This window comes from Myotis yumanensis, unplaced genomic scaffold (assembly GCF_028538775.1).
Source record: "Myotis yumanensis isolate MYYU_CA2020_CCGP unplaced genomic scaffold, mMyoYum1.0.hap1 SCAF_11, whole genome shotgun sequence".
NCBI lineage: Eukaryota > Metazoa > Chordata > Mammalia > Chiroptera > Vespertilionidae > Myotis > Myotis yumanensis.
The window spans coordinates 36,418,075-36,437,480 of NW_027223762.1; the positions used below are offsets into that span (position 1 = coordinate 36,418,075).

General features: G+C 36.6%; 1 protein-coding gene across 4 annotated transcripts in view; it reads right to left on the bottom strand.

Annotated features, from left to right (window-relative positions):
• Positions 1-19,406, bottom strand: part of VPS54 (VPS54 subunit of GARP complex) — a 101,016-nt gene that overhangs the window by 6,470 nt on the left and 75,140 nt on the right. For 3 of the 4 annotated variants that reach the window (XM_070429330.1, XM_070429331.1, XM_070429329.1), the window contains exons 13-21: positions 17,762-17,891; positions 16,980-17,161; positions 16,273-16,385; positions 12,476-12,539; positions 9,377-9,482; positions 8,384-8,471; positions 7,727-7,848; positions 7,532-7,612; positions 427-534 (exon numbers count right to left, since the gene is read on the bottom strand). In XM_070429330.1, coding sequence (XP_070285431.1) covers positions 427-534; positions 7,532-7,612; positions 7,727-7,848; positions 8,384-8,471; positions 9,377-9,482; positions 12,476-12,539; positions 16,273-16,385; positions 16,980-17,161; positions 17,762-17,891 — 994 coding nt within the window. Of the gene's footprint in view, positions 1-426; positions 535-7,531; positions 7,613-7,726; positions 7,849-8,383; positions 8,472-9,017; positions 9,120-9,376; positions 9,483-12,475; positions 12,540-16,272; positions 16,386-16,979; positions 17,162-17,761; positions 17,892-19,406 lie in introns of those variants that run through there. The other variant, XR_011473172.1, reaches the window with a different exon arrangement.

Genomic DNA, 19,406 nt, shown 5'->3' on the forward strand with positions numbered 1-19,406 from the left:
AAGACATATTAATTTACTTTATGTGCCATCTGATTATTAACTATCACTAATTCCTCCCCTATCCAATTTGGGTTAATAATATACTTCATATTCACTGATAAATGACAATTCTGATTTTTAAGCTAATAACATAATAAATGGTGTAAACAGAATCTGGGATCTCTAATACCTAATGGACAAATGGAAAATGTGCTTTTTAGAATTGCTAACCATATAGCAAAGCTATTATTGTTTTGACTTAGAGTAAGGGCACTTTGAAATCAGAAATTTTTATCTATATTCCATAAGTCAATATAACAACCTAAAAAAATAATCATATTAGAATATGAACTAAGCTTAATTGTGCCAAAAGTATGTAAAACATTCTAATTGTACATGCATATTATATATTATATATAAAAAGTAGTTTTAGGAATTACTACTCACTTGTGTTTGCTCTTCTGGAAGGAGGTCAATTATAGCTTCATGCATTTTTGTCATTTGCTTACAAATATTCCTGAAACAGGGAGAAGGAACAGGAGCTTTCACCTCATACTGGCAGGGAAAAATAAAAAAAATTATGTTAATGTCCCCACAGACAAAGATTTTCTGCCCCTACACATCTAACTAATATAGTGCTTAAACTCACACTTCAACTGTGATCTGATCTACCCCTGCAAATCTCAAGAACTTTTCATTAAATATCCTAATCTACTTTGAGAAAGACACATAACCTTGTGGCTAAGAACACAGGCTGCTTTCCTTAAGATGGCCTGCTTGGGTTCAAATCCCAGTTCTTCCAGTTGTTAGTTATGTGACATTGGGCAAGTTCCCTCATTTCTCTACATCTCAAAGGACTTGCTATGAGGATTTTAGAAGATGGTCCATAAGAAGACAAAACAGTGCTTGATACAAAATAATATTCAAATGTTAGCTACTAATCTGTCTCAATATACAATGATGAATCATTAAAGTGGGCCCTTCAAATGAACAGATTATTTTTAAAACATGATTTTAAGAATGTGTCAACATGATCATATCTGAAATTAATATAACTCTGGTGGAATTAAAATGTTCTATTTCTGCCCTAACCGGTTTGGCTCAGTGGATAGAGCGTCGACCTGCAGACTGAAGGGTCCCAGGTTCGATTCTGGCCAAGGGCATGTACCTTGGTTGCGGGCACATCCCCAGTAGGGGGCGTGCAGGAGGCAGCTGATCGATGTTTCTCTCTCATCGATGTTTCTAACTCTCTATCCCTCTCCCTTCCTCTCTAAAAAATCAATAAAATATATTTTTGAAAAAAAAAAATGTTCTATTTCTTTTGTAGGTAGGCCAATATAATAATCACTAGAGGCCCAGGGCATGAATTCGTGCACCAGTGGGGCCCCTTGGCCTGGCCTGCAGGATCTGGCTGAAACCAGCTCTCCGACATCCCCCAAGGGGTCCTGGATTTCGAGGGTGCAGACCAGGAGGAGGGACCCCACTGGTGCACAGTCAGGGCCAGGGAGGGATGCAGGAGGTTGGCCAGCCAGGGAGAGACCGCGGGAGGGCTCCAGGGTGTGTCCGTCTCGCTCAGTCTTGATTGGCCGGACCCCAGCAGCAAGCTAAACTACCGGTTGGAGCGTCTGCCCCCTGGTGGTCAGTGCACATCATAGCGAGCAGTTGAGCGCCCTTAGCATATCATTAGCATATTACGCTTTGATTGGTTGAATGGACGAATGGACACTTAGCCTATTAGGCTTTTATTATATAGGATATTTACCCTAAGGTTAAGGAAAGACATTTTCCACAATGGTCTAAACTAAAAATTTAAACTTAGGTAAATTCATTTTCTTATTCTTACATCTAGAACAATACCTGGTATGATTTATATAATCATCTTCTAGTCCACCTTTTAGAATTCACAGCTTAAATTATATACTATTTTTATTTATGAGACATATTTGTGCTAAATATATTTTAGATATACTAAACTTATATAGTTTATTAAAATCATGAGCTCCAATATACTGCTGTAGCAGGTAGAAGTCACCATGTGACTGGACCAAGATAAGCAATGTTGCGACCATCCAAGGGTTTGTCTCTCTTCAGCCTAGAAATACATCAAACATCCCCTTGCTTTTCTTATTAATAACAGCTCTAAGACATAATTCACATACCATAAAATTTACCTTTTTAAAGTATACAACCAATTGGTTTTTAGTAAACTCAGTTTCATAATCATCACCACTAATTTCCAAACATTTTCATCACTCCAAGAAACCCCATATCCATTAGCAGTCACTCCCTATTCCTCCCTCTCCTTAGCCCCTGGCAACCACTAATCTCAATAAATGGAATCAAACAATATGTGGTTTTTTATGACTGGCTTTTTTCACTTAGCATAGAGCTTTCAAGGTTCCTCCATGTTGCAGAATGTGTCAGTACTTCATACTTTTTATGACTGCATGATATTTTATTGTACAACTGCCACAGTTTACCCAATCATCAACTGACTGACATTTAGGGTTATTTCCACTTTTTCGCTATTATGAATAATAATGCTATGAACATACATGGACAGATTTTATTTTGTGTGGGTAAATTTTTTTCAATTCTCTTGGGTATATACCTAGAAGTAGAACTACTGGGTCATATGGTAACTATATGTTTAACTTTTTGAGGAAATGCCAGAATGTTTCCAAAGTGGCTGACCACTACAATCCCATCTAGCAGTGTATGAGGGTTCCAATTTCTCCATATCCTCACCAACACTTGTTATTGTCTGTCTTTTTTATTTCAGCCACCCTAGTAGTTATAAAGTGGCATCTCATATGGTAACATCCCCTTATCTTAACTACCCATCTATATTGGACTGAATGGTATTTCTCCAAAATTCACATTTACTTGGAACCTCATGAGGTCATACTGGATTAGAGTGGGCCCTAAATCCACTGATGTGTCTTTATAAAAGAAATGAGAGGGAAATTTAGACACAGAGACACACAGAGGGAAGACACCCATGTGAGGACAGAAGCAGAGATTGGAGTGATGCATCCATGAGCCCGGGAATGCCAACAACTGAGAGCAAGCTCAAGCTAGAAGAGGTAGGGAAGGATTCTTCACTAAAGCCTTCAGAGGAAGCATGGCCTGGCAATGCTTTTAGAGCTTCTAGCCTCCAGAACTATGAGAGAATGCATTTATGTTGTTTTAAGCTACTCATTCTGTGGTAATTTGTTATGTCAGCCCTGGGAAAGGAGAAAACCCTCCAAGACCTTCCTTCACCCCTGAAGATACTATTCTTTCCATCTTACCTTCCCCAATCTCATTTCTTCAGTCACCTCAACTTGATACTGTACCACTTTATTCTCAACCCTTAAAATATGGTTATTGCCAACACCCAAACCACACTTCCCCACTATTAACAATCTTCTGAAATTTCTCTGGAAAAATCACTAAAGATGTTCTAACTTCTAAATTCAGTAATTCTTCTAGTTCCCCTTCCTCATTGCTCTGCAGTATTTCACACACTTGAACACTTGAAATACTATCCTCATGTAGCACAATGCTTTCCTGGTTGCCCTTCTCCTTGCCTTCCTCTTTTTGTCTCCTGCCTCTTAAGTGCAGTTTCTTTAATCCTTACTTATTTCTCTCCCTTTTCTCTCTCATCAATCTCATGACTTCTAAAAAGCTCTAGTCATGAACCACCTTATTAAGTCACACATTTCCTAGATGTTCTATCCCGTAACCAAGTTTACCATGATATTACCCAAACATGATTTCCTTCCCTGTTTCAATGACTACTGCTGGTATTACAATCCTCCTGGTCATACAAACTTGAAATCTCCAACTTAGTTTCTATTCCTACTTTTCCTTGTATTAAATCAGAGACTAAGTCTCATCAAATGCACTTTCAAGTTATTCTGCAAATGAGCACTCTAGATCAGAGGTTCTCAACCTCTACACTACTGACATTTGAGTCTAGATAATTCTTTGTTGTAAGGGCAGCCTGCGTATTGTAGGATATTCATCAACATCCTTGGCCTCTCCTCACTAGTTACTATACCATATCCCACTTCCCAAATGTGACAACCTAAAATGTTCCCAATATTTCTGAATGTCCTTTCGAGGACAAAATTGTCTCAGTTGAGGCTTTCAATTCTTCTCACCTGAAAAAAATGCAGTAGCATTTTCAGGGGTCCAGATATTAGTTCAACAAATATTTACTAAAACCACCTGGAACATAGTAAACTCTGAATAAATATTTCCTTTGGTGTGTGTATGCTGACATATGTTTATATGTAAGTACATGGCTATTTATGTGTCTGTATGAGTATGCATATGTGTGTGTATGTGTATGCTTGAATGAAGGGGTCAGATACTCTGCTAGTTGGAGTATACAAAGATGAATTAGAGAAAAGTCCCTTTGGGGAGCTGAGTGTCTAAAAGTTAGTTGGTGTTCCAGAAAGCAGACACTGCATGATACAAGAACAAGGGCGAAGGACATTTTGATGGTAGCAGAGATGGTTTCCTGAGCAGCACACCAGGACTGCTGAGTCTTCAAAGGAAAAAAAAATTAAGTAAAAGTAAAACAGAGAGCGGGCTAATGGTTGCCAGATGGGAGGGAGGCTGGGAGACAGGGTGAAAGAGGTGAAGGGATTAAGAAGTAAATTGGTAGTTACAAAATAGTCACGGGGATATAAAGTACAGCATAAGGAATATAGTCAATAATATTGTAATAACTATGAATGATGCCAGGTGGGTACTGGAAATATTGGGGGAAGAACTTTGTAAAGTATATGACTGTCTAATTACTACACTGTACACCTGAAACTAATCTAATCTAATAAAGCAGGAATATGCAAATTGACCATCACACTGTCACAAAGATGGTGGTGCCCATAGCCACAAGATGGCGGCGCCAGTCCCCTCAGCCCTGCCAGAGTCCTGCAGTCCAGGGGTAGGGGGGCGGCAGGCGGGCGACACAGCTGAACCTGCCCCCAGGTGGGTCCAGCCACACCGCTTGCCTGCCGCTGGAGTCCCCCAGTCCTTTCAGCCCCGCTGGCAGCAAGCAGGCAAGCAGGTACCGCAGAGAGCAAGCGGACAGTAGGGCCTGCTTGCTTGCCCGTCGCTGCAGTGACCGGTAGGCAGGCAAGCAGGCCCCACAGAGAGCAGAGAACCACAGGGAGCGGGCCTAAGCCATCAGTAGGATATCCCCTAAGGGCTCCTGGACTGGAGAGGGTGCAGGTCAGGATGAGGGACCCACCCCCCCTCCCGTGCATGAATTTCGTGCACGAATTTCGTGCACCGGGCCTCTAGTACAAAATAATGTTGAATGTAAACTGTAATTGAAAAATAAAATTTAAAGTTCTTTAAAAAATTAAGTGAAACTATTTCAAATAGAGTACATACTTCAAAGCCATTGTACATACTATATGATTAACACTTCTAAAATGCAACTGTGTGATTCATTAGTTTATAAACTTTTGAGTTGTGCTTCTGTTTAAAATTTAGAAAGCTGCAAGAGTGTGCTGCTACTACCCTAACCACAAGAAAAAAACTGGAATAATCTATAAATAACTTCTTAAACTCATCAGAGAACAGAGGTCATGGAAACCAAGGAACTAATTCAGAAGAGTGACAAGGCCCTCTAAGGAGATGGGACATAGCAACTGTCTCATAGGAATAAGAGGTGATCAACACAGAAGCAGATAAGAAAACAACAAACATTTTAACAAATTCTCAAAGGCCAAATGTGGACTAGCATAGAGTACATGAGGACCCTACCACAGGAGAGTCTGCACTCATGCACAAGGGTCTTCAGTAGGTGCTTATCAGCAACACTGGGTCAGGACAGGAGACCAGAGAGAGATACACGCAAGCAGGAAGAGGTACCACTAGGGAAAAGTAACAAATGCCATCTACTTCCCTGAACCCTCTCCTTATACAAAGCAAAAAAAACTCAAGTCTCTGATAAAAGACACCAAACTCTTTCATCCCTGGAGTCTCTGTGTGAGGATTAGAAACAAAACATGCCTGTTCCAGAGGAAAGGAAGGAAAACACCTTAAGCCCAGGATCCTACACCAATCAACACAGAGGCTGGCTACTCTTCGAGGAGGGATGGGAGCAAAGGCTTCACCTCTAAGGACTCACATGACCTGATTTTAAGACTTAGAATAATGTTACAGCACAGACATATAGATCAATGTTCAGACAGACATATAAATCAATGGAACAGAAGAGAGTCCAAAATGTTGTAAATTAACAAAAAGATAGTCTACTGATTTTTAACAAAGGTTCCAATAAAAAAGATAATCATTTCAAGAAAAGGTGTTAGTTAGATTTGAAAAAAACAAAAACAAAACTTTGACTTATACTTTGCACTACAGTTGTCCCTTAAACCAGCGGTTGCAGACCACTGGTGCTCTGTGAGGTCCGAAAGGTTGGCGACCAATGCCTTAAATAACACAGGTGTTAACTGAGAATGTGTACTTATTCACATATTTTTAAAATCCTGTTTTGTTCAAGGGTCAGCCTTTTTGATACAGGGTTGGGAATCTGCAGATGCAAAGAGTCAACTGTAGTTAAGATTTTGCAGGGTCTAAAGTTACATGCGAATTTCTAACTGCAGCAGGTGGGTGTCCCTAATCTCTACATAATTCAAGGGCCAACCATTTATACAAAAATCAACTAGAAATGGATGACAGACATATGTAAAACCTAAAAAAATAAAACTTCTAGAAGAAAACACTGGAAAATATCTTAGTTACTTAGGTTATACAAAATTTCTTAGGACACAAGAAACATGAACAATAAAAGAAAAAAATGACAAACTTAAGTTCATCAAAATTAAAAACTGCTTTGTAAGACACTTAAGAAAATGAAAAGCTAAGCCACGGACTGGGAGAAAATACTTGCAAACACATATTTAATAAAGGATTTGTATCCAGGGCATATAACTCAACACATTTAAAAACCTAATTTATTATTTATTTCTTTGTTTGTTTGTTTATTTATTTATTTACTTATAAAGTACATTTATTAAACCTGGGGACAGTGAAACAAGAAAGGGCTTAGGATAAAAGAAGCAACACGAGAGAACCTCAGTGGGGCTGCCATGGCTCACTGAAAAATAGAAGTCACAGTGACAGAAGTGAGTCAAGGCGTGGCTGCTATTGGCTCACTGCCAAGTCAGAGGAAAGGAGACGGGATCTTGGAGACAGGTTCAGCTCAGGTGAGCTGCTGCTGCCCATTGCTCCCCTGATTGCAAGTCTTGTGAGGGCCCTTAGAACTTAAGAGAAAGAAAGGTATGGGCGTGCTCCAGAGGGGGCCTGCCCCAATTTTTTAAAATAAGCAAACAATTTGAACACTTTACCAAAAGAAAAGATATGGATGTTCATCTTTGAAATCATCCTTCCCTCCCCTTGGACTCCTCAGAAGATGAATATCAACTATTTGAGCAATCTGAAGATTTTATTGAGTTTTTTTCCTAAACCCTGAAGAATTTGATTTGATTGTGAAAAAAGTCACAATGCCTTTAAGCAAAGCCAAATAATTTATATAAATCATTACCTTAGATAACAGCTTGTCAAATAAGCTATCCATTATCGCTACAAGCTTAGCTGATATTTCAGCTATGTGGTCATGGTAATCCTGTAATGAGAAATAACATTGCATTTCAAAGCCCTTGGGATACATCTAAAAAGATACTTAACAATTCAGGAATTAAATTTATGCAATTCCAATAGAAAATACATGAAAAAGTACCTTAGTGATATGATCAAAATGCCTAAGCATGCTATATTGCTTAGGCTGCAGCCGGGCTTCAAAATGAGCCCGGATTACAGGAATGTAGTGCACAATTAACTGCAAACAGCGTGAAGAAAGGGCTAAAGATCCAAGTGGTAGACATATCATGGAAAAACAAAAAAGGATATTAGTTAACTTTAAGTACATATCAAGTTAAGTAAAAAACATCAATAAATTTTATACAGACCCCAATTTATTTCATAAATGAAGAATATTGAAGCAGAAAGCAACATATTTGGTACTGAATAGTGTAATGAACATGCTGATTTTCCAAATGGACTCAAGTTGTATTACTGGCCTGAGGAAGCTGATGGCACAACTGATTCTCTCCTGATACTCATATATCTTTCACCCCAAAGTACTTTATACATAAAGCATCTTAACACTTTCTACAGTGGTGCAACTTCCAAATAACATACTTGCTAAAGTGGAAATTCCTCATAACATTTTCCCAGAAATTAATTTTTCAATTATAGTAATACATAAAAAAGGGAAGTAGCACTTGCTACTTTTAAAGCCTTTGGTCAGAGCCACAAGAACATCTACTAAAAACACGATGAGTATAGTAGCATAATTATAACACCTCAGTTGTGAATTAAATTCAAGAATACATACCCAAATTTTTTGTAGTTATTGTTTTTAGTCCAACAACTTGCAGTGCACCAGCTCCAAGAACTAACTGACAACTTCTTGAATTGAAGTACTAACAAAGGAAGGAGAGAGAAAAATCCAACAATTTATTAAAAATTATTCTTCATATGTTGGCAATGTGCTAACAGTTCTAAAAATATGCATTCCTTTTTCCTCTCATTCATTGACCAAATGAATTTTCTAGTAGGAGCAAGTAGGATCTATTTATGTAATGACAAAAAAAAGGGGGGGTAAGGGTGTTCCTAAATGATAATATTTACTGTCTGGTAGAAAAAAGTTAAGAAATTCTAAAAATCAATTGTTCAGAAATTATCCTTTAATTTGCATTCACAGAACTAGTTCAGTCATTTTCCTCAGTCATTCTTACTGGATAGTCCTATTTTCAAAAGGATAACAAAATCTTTCTGCACTATAATATGACAACTCTATTTTGGGACCAAATTGACTGACAGATTAGACATTTGAAAAAAAATGAAACCTTTTCTTCATGTTAGCAGTTAAAAATATCTGTTAATATGAAACAGCTGAATAAAATTATCACTACATTTTTATTTTACATCAATGGTTCTGAAAGAATGATTTAAGAAAAATCGCTAACCTTAGTGAGATGAATTTTGTAAAGTTCAGTGAATTCCTTCCATGCACATTTGAAACCAGTCCAGGTTTTTTTGACCTAAGTGGCCTCAGTCATGTTCAGCACCTAACGAACAAATCATCTCCTGTCTCCAATGTCATTAACAACTCTATGGGTGTAATGAGGAATCTCTAAGTGTAGAGTGAGAAAGAAGCAGGTGGCCTTCTTCCAGTTACATGTGATTTAATCACAATTAAATGTCACAAAATTAATGTGTTAAAGATAACTTAAACTTGAAATGTCTTACAGTTGGAAGATAGGTCACACCCTAAAGAATTACTTCTACCAACTATGTTTCCATAACAGAGTAAAATCATACCCACCTTTAATAAATCTGACAGACGAGTAAGCATGTCAGTAGTAACAGATGGGATATTATCCACACACTGGCAATATTCAAGGATAATTCTTATCAACAACAATACAGTTCTATAAGAAAAGAAAGATGATTCAATAGGCAGTCAAAATAAAAATAAATAAAACTGATTCAGCACACAAAAATCAACAATGATCTTGGTAACTGCTAAATTACGTGTTTTACCTACAAGCTCAGCATAGTAAGTACTCATTAGGCTGGGGAGAGAGAGATTCCTAGGGTGCAAAATTAAGGAGGCACTCAATTTCAGAATCATGCAAATGCAGGGTTAGTACTTGCATGACATTGAGAATGAATACCTCCTTAAATTTTGTGCTGTGGGCACAAGATTCTCTGTATGGCATCCTAATTCTCTTCTATAAAGCAGGTATCCCATTTTTTGGCCAATTCAGAAACACTGACAAAAAGGCTACCCAGTGTTTCTGATTATGTAGTAGATCCTCAATCATAACTGTTGAATTAATGACGGGAACCTAGTCCAGATTTTCCTAATGAGATCAAAGAGAAACTGTGGCTTCTAAGAGCAACTTAAATCCTAAGATGTTTATTGGTAAGTCATGTGGATAAAAAACAAAAGGGGCCTAGCTGGTTTGGCTCAGTGCATAAAGCATCGGCCTGCAGACTGAAGGGTACTGGGTTCGATTCCAATCAAGGGCACATGCCCAGGTTGCAGGCTTAATCCCCAGGAGGTGCTTTGCAGGAGGCAGCCGATCAATGATTCTCTCTAATCATTGATGTTTTTATCTCTCTGTATCCCTCTCCCTTCTTCTCTGAAATCAATAAAAATATATTAAAAACAAAACAAAAACAAAAGGGGGTTCTTTGGAAAAGTGGTCGCCAACCTTTCCGACCTCATGGACCACCAGTGGTCTGCGGACCACTGGTTGGTGACCGCTGCTTTGGAAAGTAATCTCACAGGGTGACCTAATAATAAATTCCCAACTAGACAGGTTATGGTGGCTGGTCTTGCTCCAGGCCTATAACTTTTTAATAAAGATTTATCTTTGCCTTGAGCAAGCCCCATCCATTGTTTCTGTGCATCTAGTCAGTGGTCAGCAAACTCATTAGTCAACAGAGCCAAATATCAACAGTACAACGATTGAAATTTCTTTTGAGAGCCAAATTTTTTAAACTTAAACTATATAGGTAGGTATATATTAACTTAATTAGGGTACTCCTAAGGCTTAGGAAGAGCCACACTCAAGGGGCCAAAGAGCCGAATGTGGCTCTCGAGCCACAGTTTGCTGACCACTGCCTAGGGCAGTGATGGTGAACCTATGACCACCTCTGAACTCATTTTTTTGTTTGATTTTTCTTTGTTAAATGGCATTTAAATATATAAAATAAATATCAAAAATATAAGTCTTTGTTTTACTATGGTTGCAAATATCAAAAAATTTCTATATGTGACACGGCACCAGAGTTAAGTTAGGGTTTTTCAAAATGCTGACACGCCGAGCTCAAAAGGTTCGCCATCACTGGCCTAGGGAATAACAGTGTTGCATCTTCTTTTATGTATTGGAAATTAAGGAGGGAGGGGAAGAAAGATTACATGGAAGTGGGAGAAAGTAAGGTGGGGATGGAATTACAGGAAAATTAACAAGATTATGTGCTCTCTTTTGTGTGGTTAGACTTACTTCAAAAGTGTATTAACCTATGCCCTAACCTGTTTGGCTCAGTGGATAGAGCGTTGGCCTGCGGACTGAAGGGTCCCAGGTTCGATTCCGGCCAAGGGCATGTACCTTGGTTGCTGGCACATACCCAGTAGGGAGTGTGCAGGAGGCAGCTGATCAATGTTTCTCTCTCTCATCGATGTTTCTAACTCTCTATCCCTCTCCCTTCATCTCTGTAAAAAATCAATAAAACATATTTTTTTAAAAAAAAGGTGTATTAATCTAGATCAGTGGCCAGCAAACCTCGGCTCGCGAGCCACATGCGGCTCTTTGGTCCCTTGAATGTGGCTCTTCCACAAAATACCACGTGCGGGAGCGCACGTACAGTGCAATTGAAACTTCATGGCCCATGCGCAGAAGTCGGTTTTCGGCCTGGGCAAGTCTATTTTGAAGAAGTGGCATTAGAAGTGGGGGGGTGTCGGTCGGGTGACGGGAGACACGGTGCAGGTGGGCCGCGGGATACGCAGCACGGGGTAGGCGCGCAATTCATGCACGACTTGAGTGAGCCAGTCAGTCAGCAGTCTCATTGTGCAGTGGTTAGTGCTAGTTGCGTCCACAAATCGTGCACGGGTGACCAAAGTACCTACTCGAAGTGTCAAGTTACCTGTATTTTTCCAACCAGCTGCAAATCCTACAGGTATTTTTGTCATCAATTTAAGAACTGTAATTATTTTGTGTTGGTGGCTTTATTATTATAAAATGAGGACGTTTTTAGCAAAGGCCAGCTGAGAAGTACCCTAATTAAGTTAATAACAATGTACCTAACTATATAGTTTAAGTTTAAAAAATTTGGCTCTCAAAAGAAATGTCAATCGTTGTACTGTTGATATTTGGCTCTGATGACTAATGAGTTTGCCGACCACTGCCCTAGAGCATTTGAGATCTTGCTTCCTGGCATATGTCTTCAGTTTGGTTCAAATAAACTCTTATAAAAATTCTCTACAGGACTGGACATTTCTTACATTGACAGTCACAAAAGATTCTTCAAAGATGAGAAAGTCAATAGCTCATTAGCAGGATATATCAGAAGTTGAAAAGAGAACTTTAAATTATTTGGAAGTTTTTCCTTTTATTGATTTTAGGGAAAGAGAGAGGAGGAAGAGAGGGAGGGAGGGAGAGAGAGAGAAACAATGATTTGTTGTTTCACTTATTTATGCATTCATTGGTTGCTTCTTGTATATACTATGACTGTGGATCGAACCCGAAACCTTGGTGTACTGGGAGGGTGCTCTAACCAACTGAGCTACCTGGCCAGGGCTCTTTGGAGGGTTTTAAATTGTTAACCCAAAATTTCCAACTCACATCAAGTGGGAACTAAAAGACCTATGTTTTAAATAATTTACTTAACTAATAAGGAAAAATGTGTCACTCACCCAACAACAGCATACTGTTGTCCCTCAACAATGAGAACTTCAGCTGGTTTCCTTTCTTCTTTAGCTAGGGAGTAAAGCAAATAAACAAGACATAAGTACAAGATAAAACAAAATATTATAGAAAAATTTAAACTAGGAAAAAAATGGAATAAGATAGTTGCTATATAGGCCCTGAAACTGTCTCATATCTGAAAATAAATATCTACTCCTCAGGAAACAATCTGGCACAGAGTCAATAATATACTGAGTTTGAAATCAGAGAGATTTAGATTTGAGATCCAGTACCGCCAATTACTGGACCAATTACCTTGGGCCAATTAATTAACATATTTGAGTTTCAATATCTATATCAATTAAACATGGATAACAATATTATCTTTCAGGGCTGTTGTTAATGATAGAGATAATGATTACAAACTGTTTATACTCTAGGTCTGGCACATGATAAATGATCAGTAAGTAGTAAAGCAAAAAAAAAAATGTTAGTTTGGAAAAGCAGAACATTTCAACTGGTTGTCTTTATTACAAAATGCAAGTTAATTCCTATATTCCATGGATACACTATATATTTAATTTCAAGATTTTAATCCAGAAGTTATTTTCAGCATACAGTATTTCTTATTATAAAACAAAATTCATCATGTTGAGGTGAAAAAAAAGGTGGACTGGATTATTACCTGAATCAGCCAAATTATCATGCTTCCCTAAGCTTCAAGTCCCCTTTAAGCTCTAAGACATTTGTGAATAATAAAGGGGCTATGTAGAAGTTCAGTGACAGAATGTAACTCCATAGGGCAGCGGTTCTCAACCTGTGGGTCGCGACCCCTTTGGCGGTTGAACGACTCTTTCACAGGGGTCGCCTAAGACCATCCTGCATATCAGATATTTACATTATGATTCATAACAGTAGCAACATTACAGTTATGAAGTAGCAACGAAAATAATTTTATGGTTGGGTCATAACATGAGGAACTGTATTTAAAGGGCCAGGAGGTTGAGAACCACTGCCATAGAGTGATCTGATCACAAAATCCAAACTGGGCAGTTCATGAAGGTTAGTCACACCTCAGGCCTATAACTTTCCTAGTAAAAGGTTATCTTGGCTTTAAGCAAAATCTGTCCATTGTTCTTGTGGTTCTAGGTTAACACACCTTTGAAATGCCTCTTTTTCAGACTACTTGGAAGTGTAACCGTCCTCCAAAGAGAACACAATCTTAACTATCCTATACTTTGCTTTCTCCCACCTTCATGTAATCTTCCTTACATTCCCTCCTTCATTCCAAATGTATAAAAAGAAGTGCAAAACTGTCATTTGCTGAAGCATTTGAGATCTTGCTTTTCAAATGCCATCAGTTTGGCTCAAATAAGCTCTTATAAAAATTCTCTACAGGTTTGGACATTATTATGGTGACACATTAAATGTCTACTTCCTCATTTCTTCCAAGTAAAGAAATTCAGTGTGATATAATGTGTAATCACAATTCACTCTGTATGTCATATTAAAGTTTTTGAGGACAGGAACTATGTCTTAACCAGTCCTCTACATTGCAGAGAAGAGGCATAGCATAGCAGTTAAGAGAAAGAGCCCTAAAGCCAGTCTGCCTGAATCTGGATCTCAGCTCTACCACTTCCTAGCTATGTAAGCTTAGGCAAGTTGCTCAACCTCTTTGTGCCTCACTTCACATATTTGTTAATTGAGAATACTAACAGTGACTACCGTGTGGACCTGTAAATGAGATAACAATATAAAGTGCTTAGAACAAACTGTCTAGCATCCATTAACCTTCATTTCCCCAATGCCTAGCCAAGTAACCAGTAATTCAATAAATGAATGGTGGATACATAATAACCAAAGACCCCTAACTTGGTAAGACCTAGTAAAATGTTAATAAACTCCTAATAGCTTATACTTTCTTCTCTGAGGAAAGAAAAAAAAGACTGGAACAGAAGCAGGGTATATAGAGAAACTTCTACTTTTAGTATTCTTCAACAGGAAATGAAAATAAATAGTCCACTTTGCAGAAAAAATACACAGTTAATTCAATCACATTATATAATTTTAATTAAAAAATCATGTTTACATGACAATGGATTGCAAGACTGAGCTGTTCATGTCTGAGTGACCTAGTACAGTACCCTTCCTTAATAGAAAGTCGATCAAATGTAGCTTTTAAAAGAGCAGCAGATGAGCAATAAATCTTTATAATTTTAAACTTGAGATTTAGAATGATCAGAGTGTTTTATTTTTCTTTCAGTTTTTGCTACTTGAGTGTTTTTGCTTTGCTAATATCATAAAATCAATTTAAAAATTGTGACCACCACCCAGCACTGTTGTTACCTACTAGCAATGGTTACAAGACAACAGAAATTTACTTAATTCTTTCCAGTCCTCCCTCTCTATGAACTAATCTATTTTACACCTGTCGTTAACCCTCCTCTCTTGCCACAGTGGTAGAAGAGACAGCCTTTCTCCTGAACTCTAGATTCAATTCCAGGGTAATTGCTCCATAATCACTATGTCATTCTTATCCTAAATTAATCTTCTTCCTCTGTTAAGCATAAAAATATAACTAAGCTTCTCCTAGAGAATTTGTTAAAATTCTTCACTCAACTCCCTGAGTGGATTAAGGTAAAAATCTCTAATTTATCTTATATTTCTAGCTGTTGCTTCATCACTTACTTAAACAGCGAAACTTGTTGAAAAAGTAGGCTACACTTGTCTACCCTTCCTCACCTTTTGACTTACTTAGCACTGAATGACAATCTGACTCTATCATTCTATTGAATTAATGTAAGACTGCAAATGATCTACATGTCAAACTAGTGGTCACTATATTTTACTCCATCTTTCTATTATGTGCAATTGTATTTTGTACAAATGTAAAGTATACAATTTAAAAAATATTTCTATGGAAAAATATTAAATTTTCATTAAATGCATAAACTGTGAAAATGCAACTACCTCCTCCATGAAAACTATTCAAGGACTTCATAGTTTTGAATCTGGTATTACAGGATAAACTGTAAATAACTTTACATTATTATCATATGACAATTCCACTTCATATAAAACCCATCCAGTATTTGATACCAATGACAATACTCTTCTTGAAACTCTAATTTTTAAATTCTATGTTCTTCTGGGTTTCTTCCCACCTCTCTGGCTTTTCCTTCTTAGTCTCCTTCATAATTTTCTTTTTCTATGATTCTTTACATTTTTATTTTCTTTACTGCATCATACTACATTACTTGCTAAATATACTGTGTCTAATGTGACTGCTAATCTGTACTTTTTCATTAGACTTAACCCTTTTAAAGTACAACTATAACTGCTATCCCTGTCTCAATATCTGACACACAGAAGCTTACTTGTGCTGTATAAATACTTGTACTGAATAATATGGTACAGTCGTTAAGAACATAACTATGAAATGATAGGACACTGGTTTCAAATCCCAGCTCATCACATTTATACAAAATTTCTTAACCCTTCAAAGCTTCATGCTTCCTCACTTCCTCACTGTTAAACAACCTAACAATAGTATCTTCATAGCAGATCGAGTTTTAAAACTGGAGTTTGAAAAAGCACCTGGTACAGTATCTGGCATATGATTACCCATCAATAAATATCTAAATTATAAATTACCACAGATACCTTTCCAGTCAACTACTAACCAAGCTGGGAGTATTAGTTCTAGGCTTTTAAAGAGGTATTGTCAATTAATGAAATATTAAGCATTCCCACAAAATGAACAAACAATATAAAATTGGAAGAATGTGTGAAAAAATACACATACCCCCTGACTTTTTTTCAGGTAAAGCAATCTTTCCATCTGATAGAGAATCAACAAGATCCTGAAATTCTGCAGGTACATCAGCTTGTTTCCAGCGCTCATTGTCTAAAAGGAGGCTATATAAAAGTAAAAAGAAAGATAAACCTTAATAACATTTTAATGCCATTTTTCTTGGTTGAAAAGAGCTGAGAAAAATACATAAGACTTTTGTTATATCTTTTAATAATAAAAACTACAAATAAGTTAAATTCAAGTAGAGCTCATGCAATACAAGACACTGAGTTTTTAAACAGCAATGGCTATTAGCTATATTGTTAGTACATAAGACTTAAAAGTGCTGAACACCTTAGTAAATTGAAATCATTCATAAACAGTATGAATACTTTCAGAAAATATTTCTCTTTTTATATCTCTTAGCCTAACCAAGAAGAGTGATGAAACATAATTATCTTCACTTTCAGTGGGGGGAAAAGGCAAACTATTAAGGATCTTCCTGATAAATATTTTAATGGGAATAAACATTCTAACTTCATTTTGAAAAGCCAAAAAATGTGATTTTTGATTCCGAATCTGCCTTTAATTAAAAAGAAAAAACTTTGTCAGGAGTTTTGGTTGGCCAATCAGTTCAATTTCTTCTTTTAAATATAATTGTGTTTTTGTAAAGGAAAGGGAAAAAAAAATGAAGGACAAAATAGACATGGTAATGATACCTGAGCTTGGTTTTTCTCTCTTCATGAAACCTATTTACAAATTTATTAGCTTGGCTCTGAAGTGCTCCAAGTAATGACATGCTTTTTCTTCCACAGATCTGTTCAGTGTCTAAAATGAATGTTTCCATTAACCTAGAAAGTGTTATGAATTCCGTGGAATTTAGCTTCTCAAGAAAACCATCCTAAATTTTAAAGATAACACAAAATTCGTGACAGTTAGTATATCACCAAATATGGATTGCTACAAAACCACTCAGTTTGACAAATGTTAATATTAATTATTTTATGATATTTAATATATTAATTCATAAAAATTATTTTGAAATCATTTTTAATTATGCCAATACTTTAGTCTCAAAAATTGAATGTAAAAAGCTTGATGTCTAAATTTTATCTCAACCCACTTAAAATACAGCAGCTCAAATAAATTCACAACATCATGTAAAAATTTCACAATATTGGAGTTCAACTAATTTTAATAATAAATTGTTTGACTAGTTATATTCACATGTACAAAACAGCATTATTAATTTCATATTAATTATTAAGGTATATTTCAAAATAAGTATTTTATTAAATCATTTACTTGAAAAGAATATTTGAATACGTTTTCCTATTTCTCTTATTTGGATTATTTTAACATCTGCCTAATAATCTTATTAAGTGTTAAAAAATATAATATGCATTATGGGGAACATAGGGACATAAGCAGGGATATGATTCCAGATTTTCAAATAATTACACTATATATAAAATATTAAAGCTTTATCAAAACAACTAACCTTTGCTCTTGACATGAGAAATTTGACAGCTCGATCATGGCATATGTCTGAGGCACTATACAGTAACTCCTGGATATTATTTGCCAGCTTTCCTAGTTCTAAGTCAGTTAATTTCATGTCTTCATTCACCCTGAAAATGATCAAAAATAGATTAAGTCAGGGAAAGTTGTAAACACATTGTTCTACATAGGTGACATATCAATAAAAAACTAAACGCTATAAAATTCTCATTTGAGGAAAAATTCTGTGATGTACCAAATACTTTTTTTTGGTGTGGTGAAGGATCTATCACTTAAACAAGTCAAGACAATACAAATATATTTTACCCTAATCTGATATAAGAATAATTTTCTCTTTCTACTAATATTTTTAATAGTTAAGTTCAGACTCTGGTTGGAAATTTTGCGAAAATGACAGCAAAAAAAATTCTACTTAGGTATAAAGTGGTTGCTGTAATAAGTTGTGCACAGGTATTTAAGATGATACAATGGAAGGAGGAAAAAAGGAAGGAATGTTATTTAATGACAAACAAGCTCTCTTTTTACTTACAATTATGAATGTTTGTTAACATTCAGTTTAACTGAACTAACATCTCCTGAGCATTTACTATGTTTAAATGCTTGGCACTGGAGAGGATATAACAGATCACTGCCCTCAGAGACCTTAAAATTGAACAGAAGTATTTATAAGATATTATGCATTTTTTCCAGTTTTGAGAAGGAAATGTATCACTTTCAATTTTTATATATTTTCCCCTGGTATATGTAAAGATCACAGATTCCATGGCAACAATTCAGTTTATGTAAACCAAGTTAGTGCCTTAGCATCATTTTCTCCCTTTCAGTTGAATTAAAATAATTTTCAAAGATATTATAAAGAGGCTCTGATGTATATTAATTTTTGAGGCAAACCACTACTTTAACTGGATTAAGTAAGGTATTAATGAAAGTTATTTCCTGCTATCCTTCAAAATTATAGTATCACTAAATTTATTTACTAATGTTCTGAAATAATAGAGGGGTTAATATTCTTAAAGTACTCTCACAAATAGTAATTTGTTTGGTTCTCACATTCAGAGGCAAGTATGTAAATATCTTCTTTATAGATGAGGACACTGAATCTCTAAAGGTTTAAAGTGACCTACCCAAAGTTACAAAGATGAAGAGGATGAGACCAGAATTAGTGTAATTTTATTTCTAACTAGAGGCCCGGTGCACAAAAATTTGTGCACTTGCGGGGGGGGTGGGGGGGGGCGGGGAAGGACCCTCAGCCCGGCCTGTGCCCTCTCACAGTCTGGGAACCCTCGGGGGATGTCCACCTGCTGGCTTTGGGTTACCAAAGAGATCAAAGAACTAAGAAGCATCTTGGAAACAAATGACAATAAAAACACAACAACCCAAAATCTATGGGACACAGTGAAAGTAATCCTGAGAGGAAAGGTCATAGCTCTACAGGCCTACCTAAAAAAAAACACACACAAAAAAATGGTAATAAATTATCTAACCCTGCAACGTAAAGAATTAGAAAGAGAGCAACAAGGAAAGGCCAGAGTAAGTAGAAGAAAGGAAATAAAAAAGATCAGAGCAGAAATAAACAATATAGAGACCAAAAAACAATACAAAAGATCAATAAAACCCATAGCTGG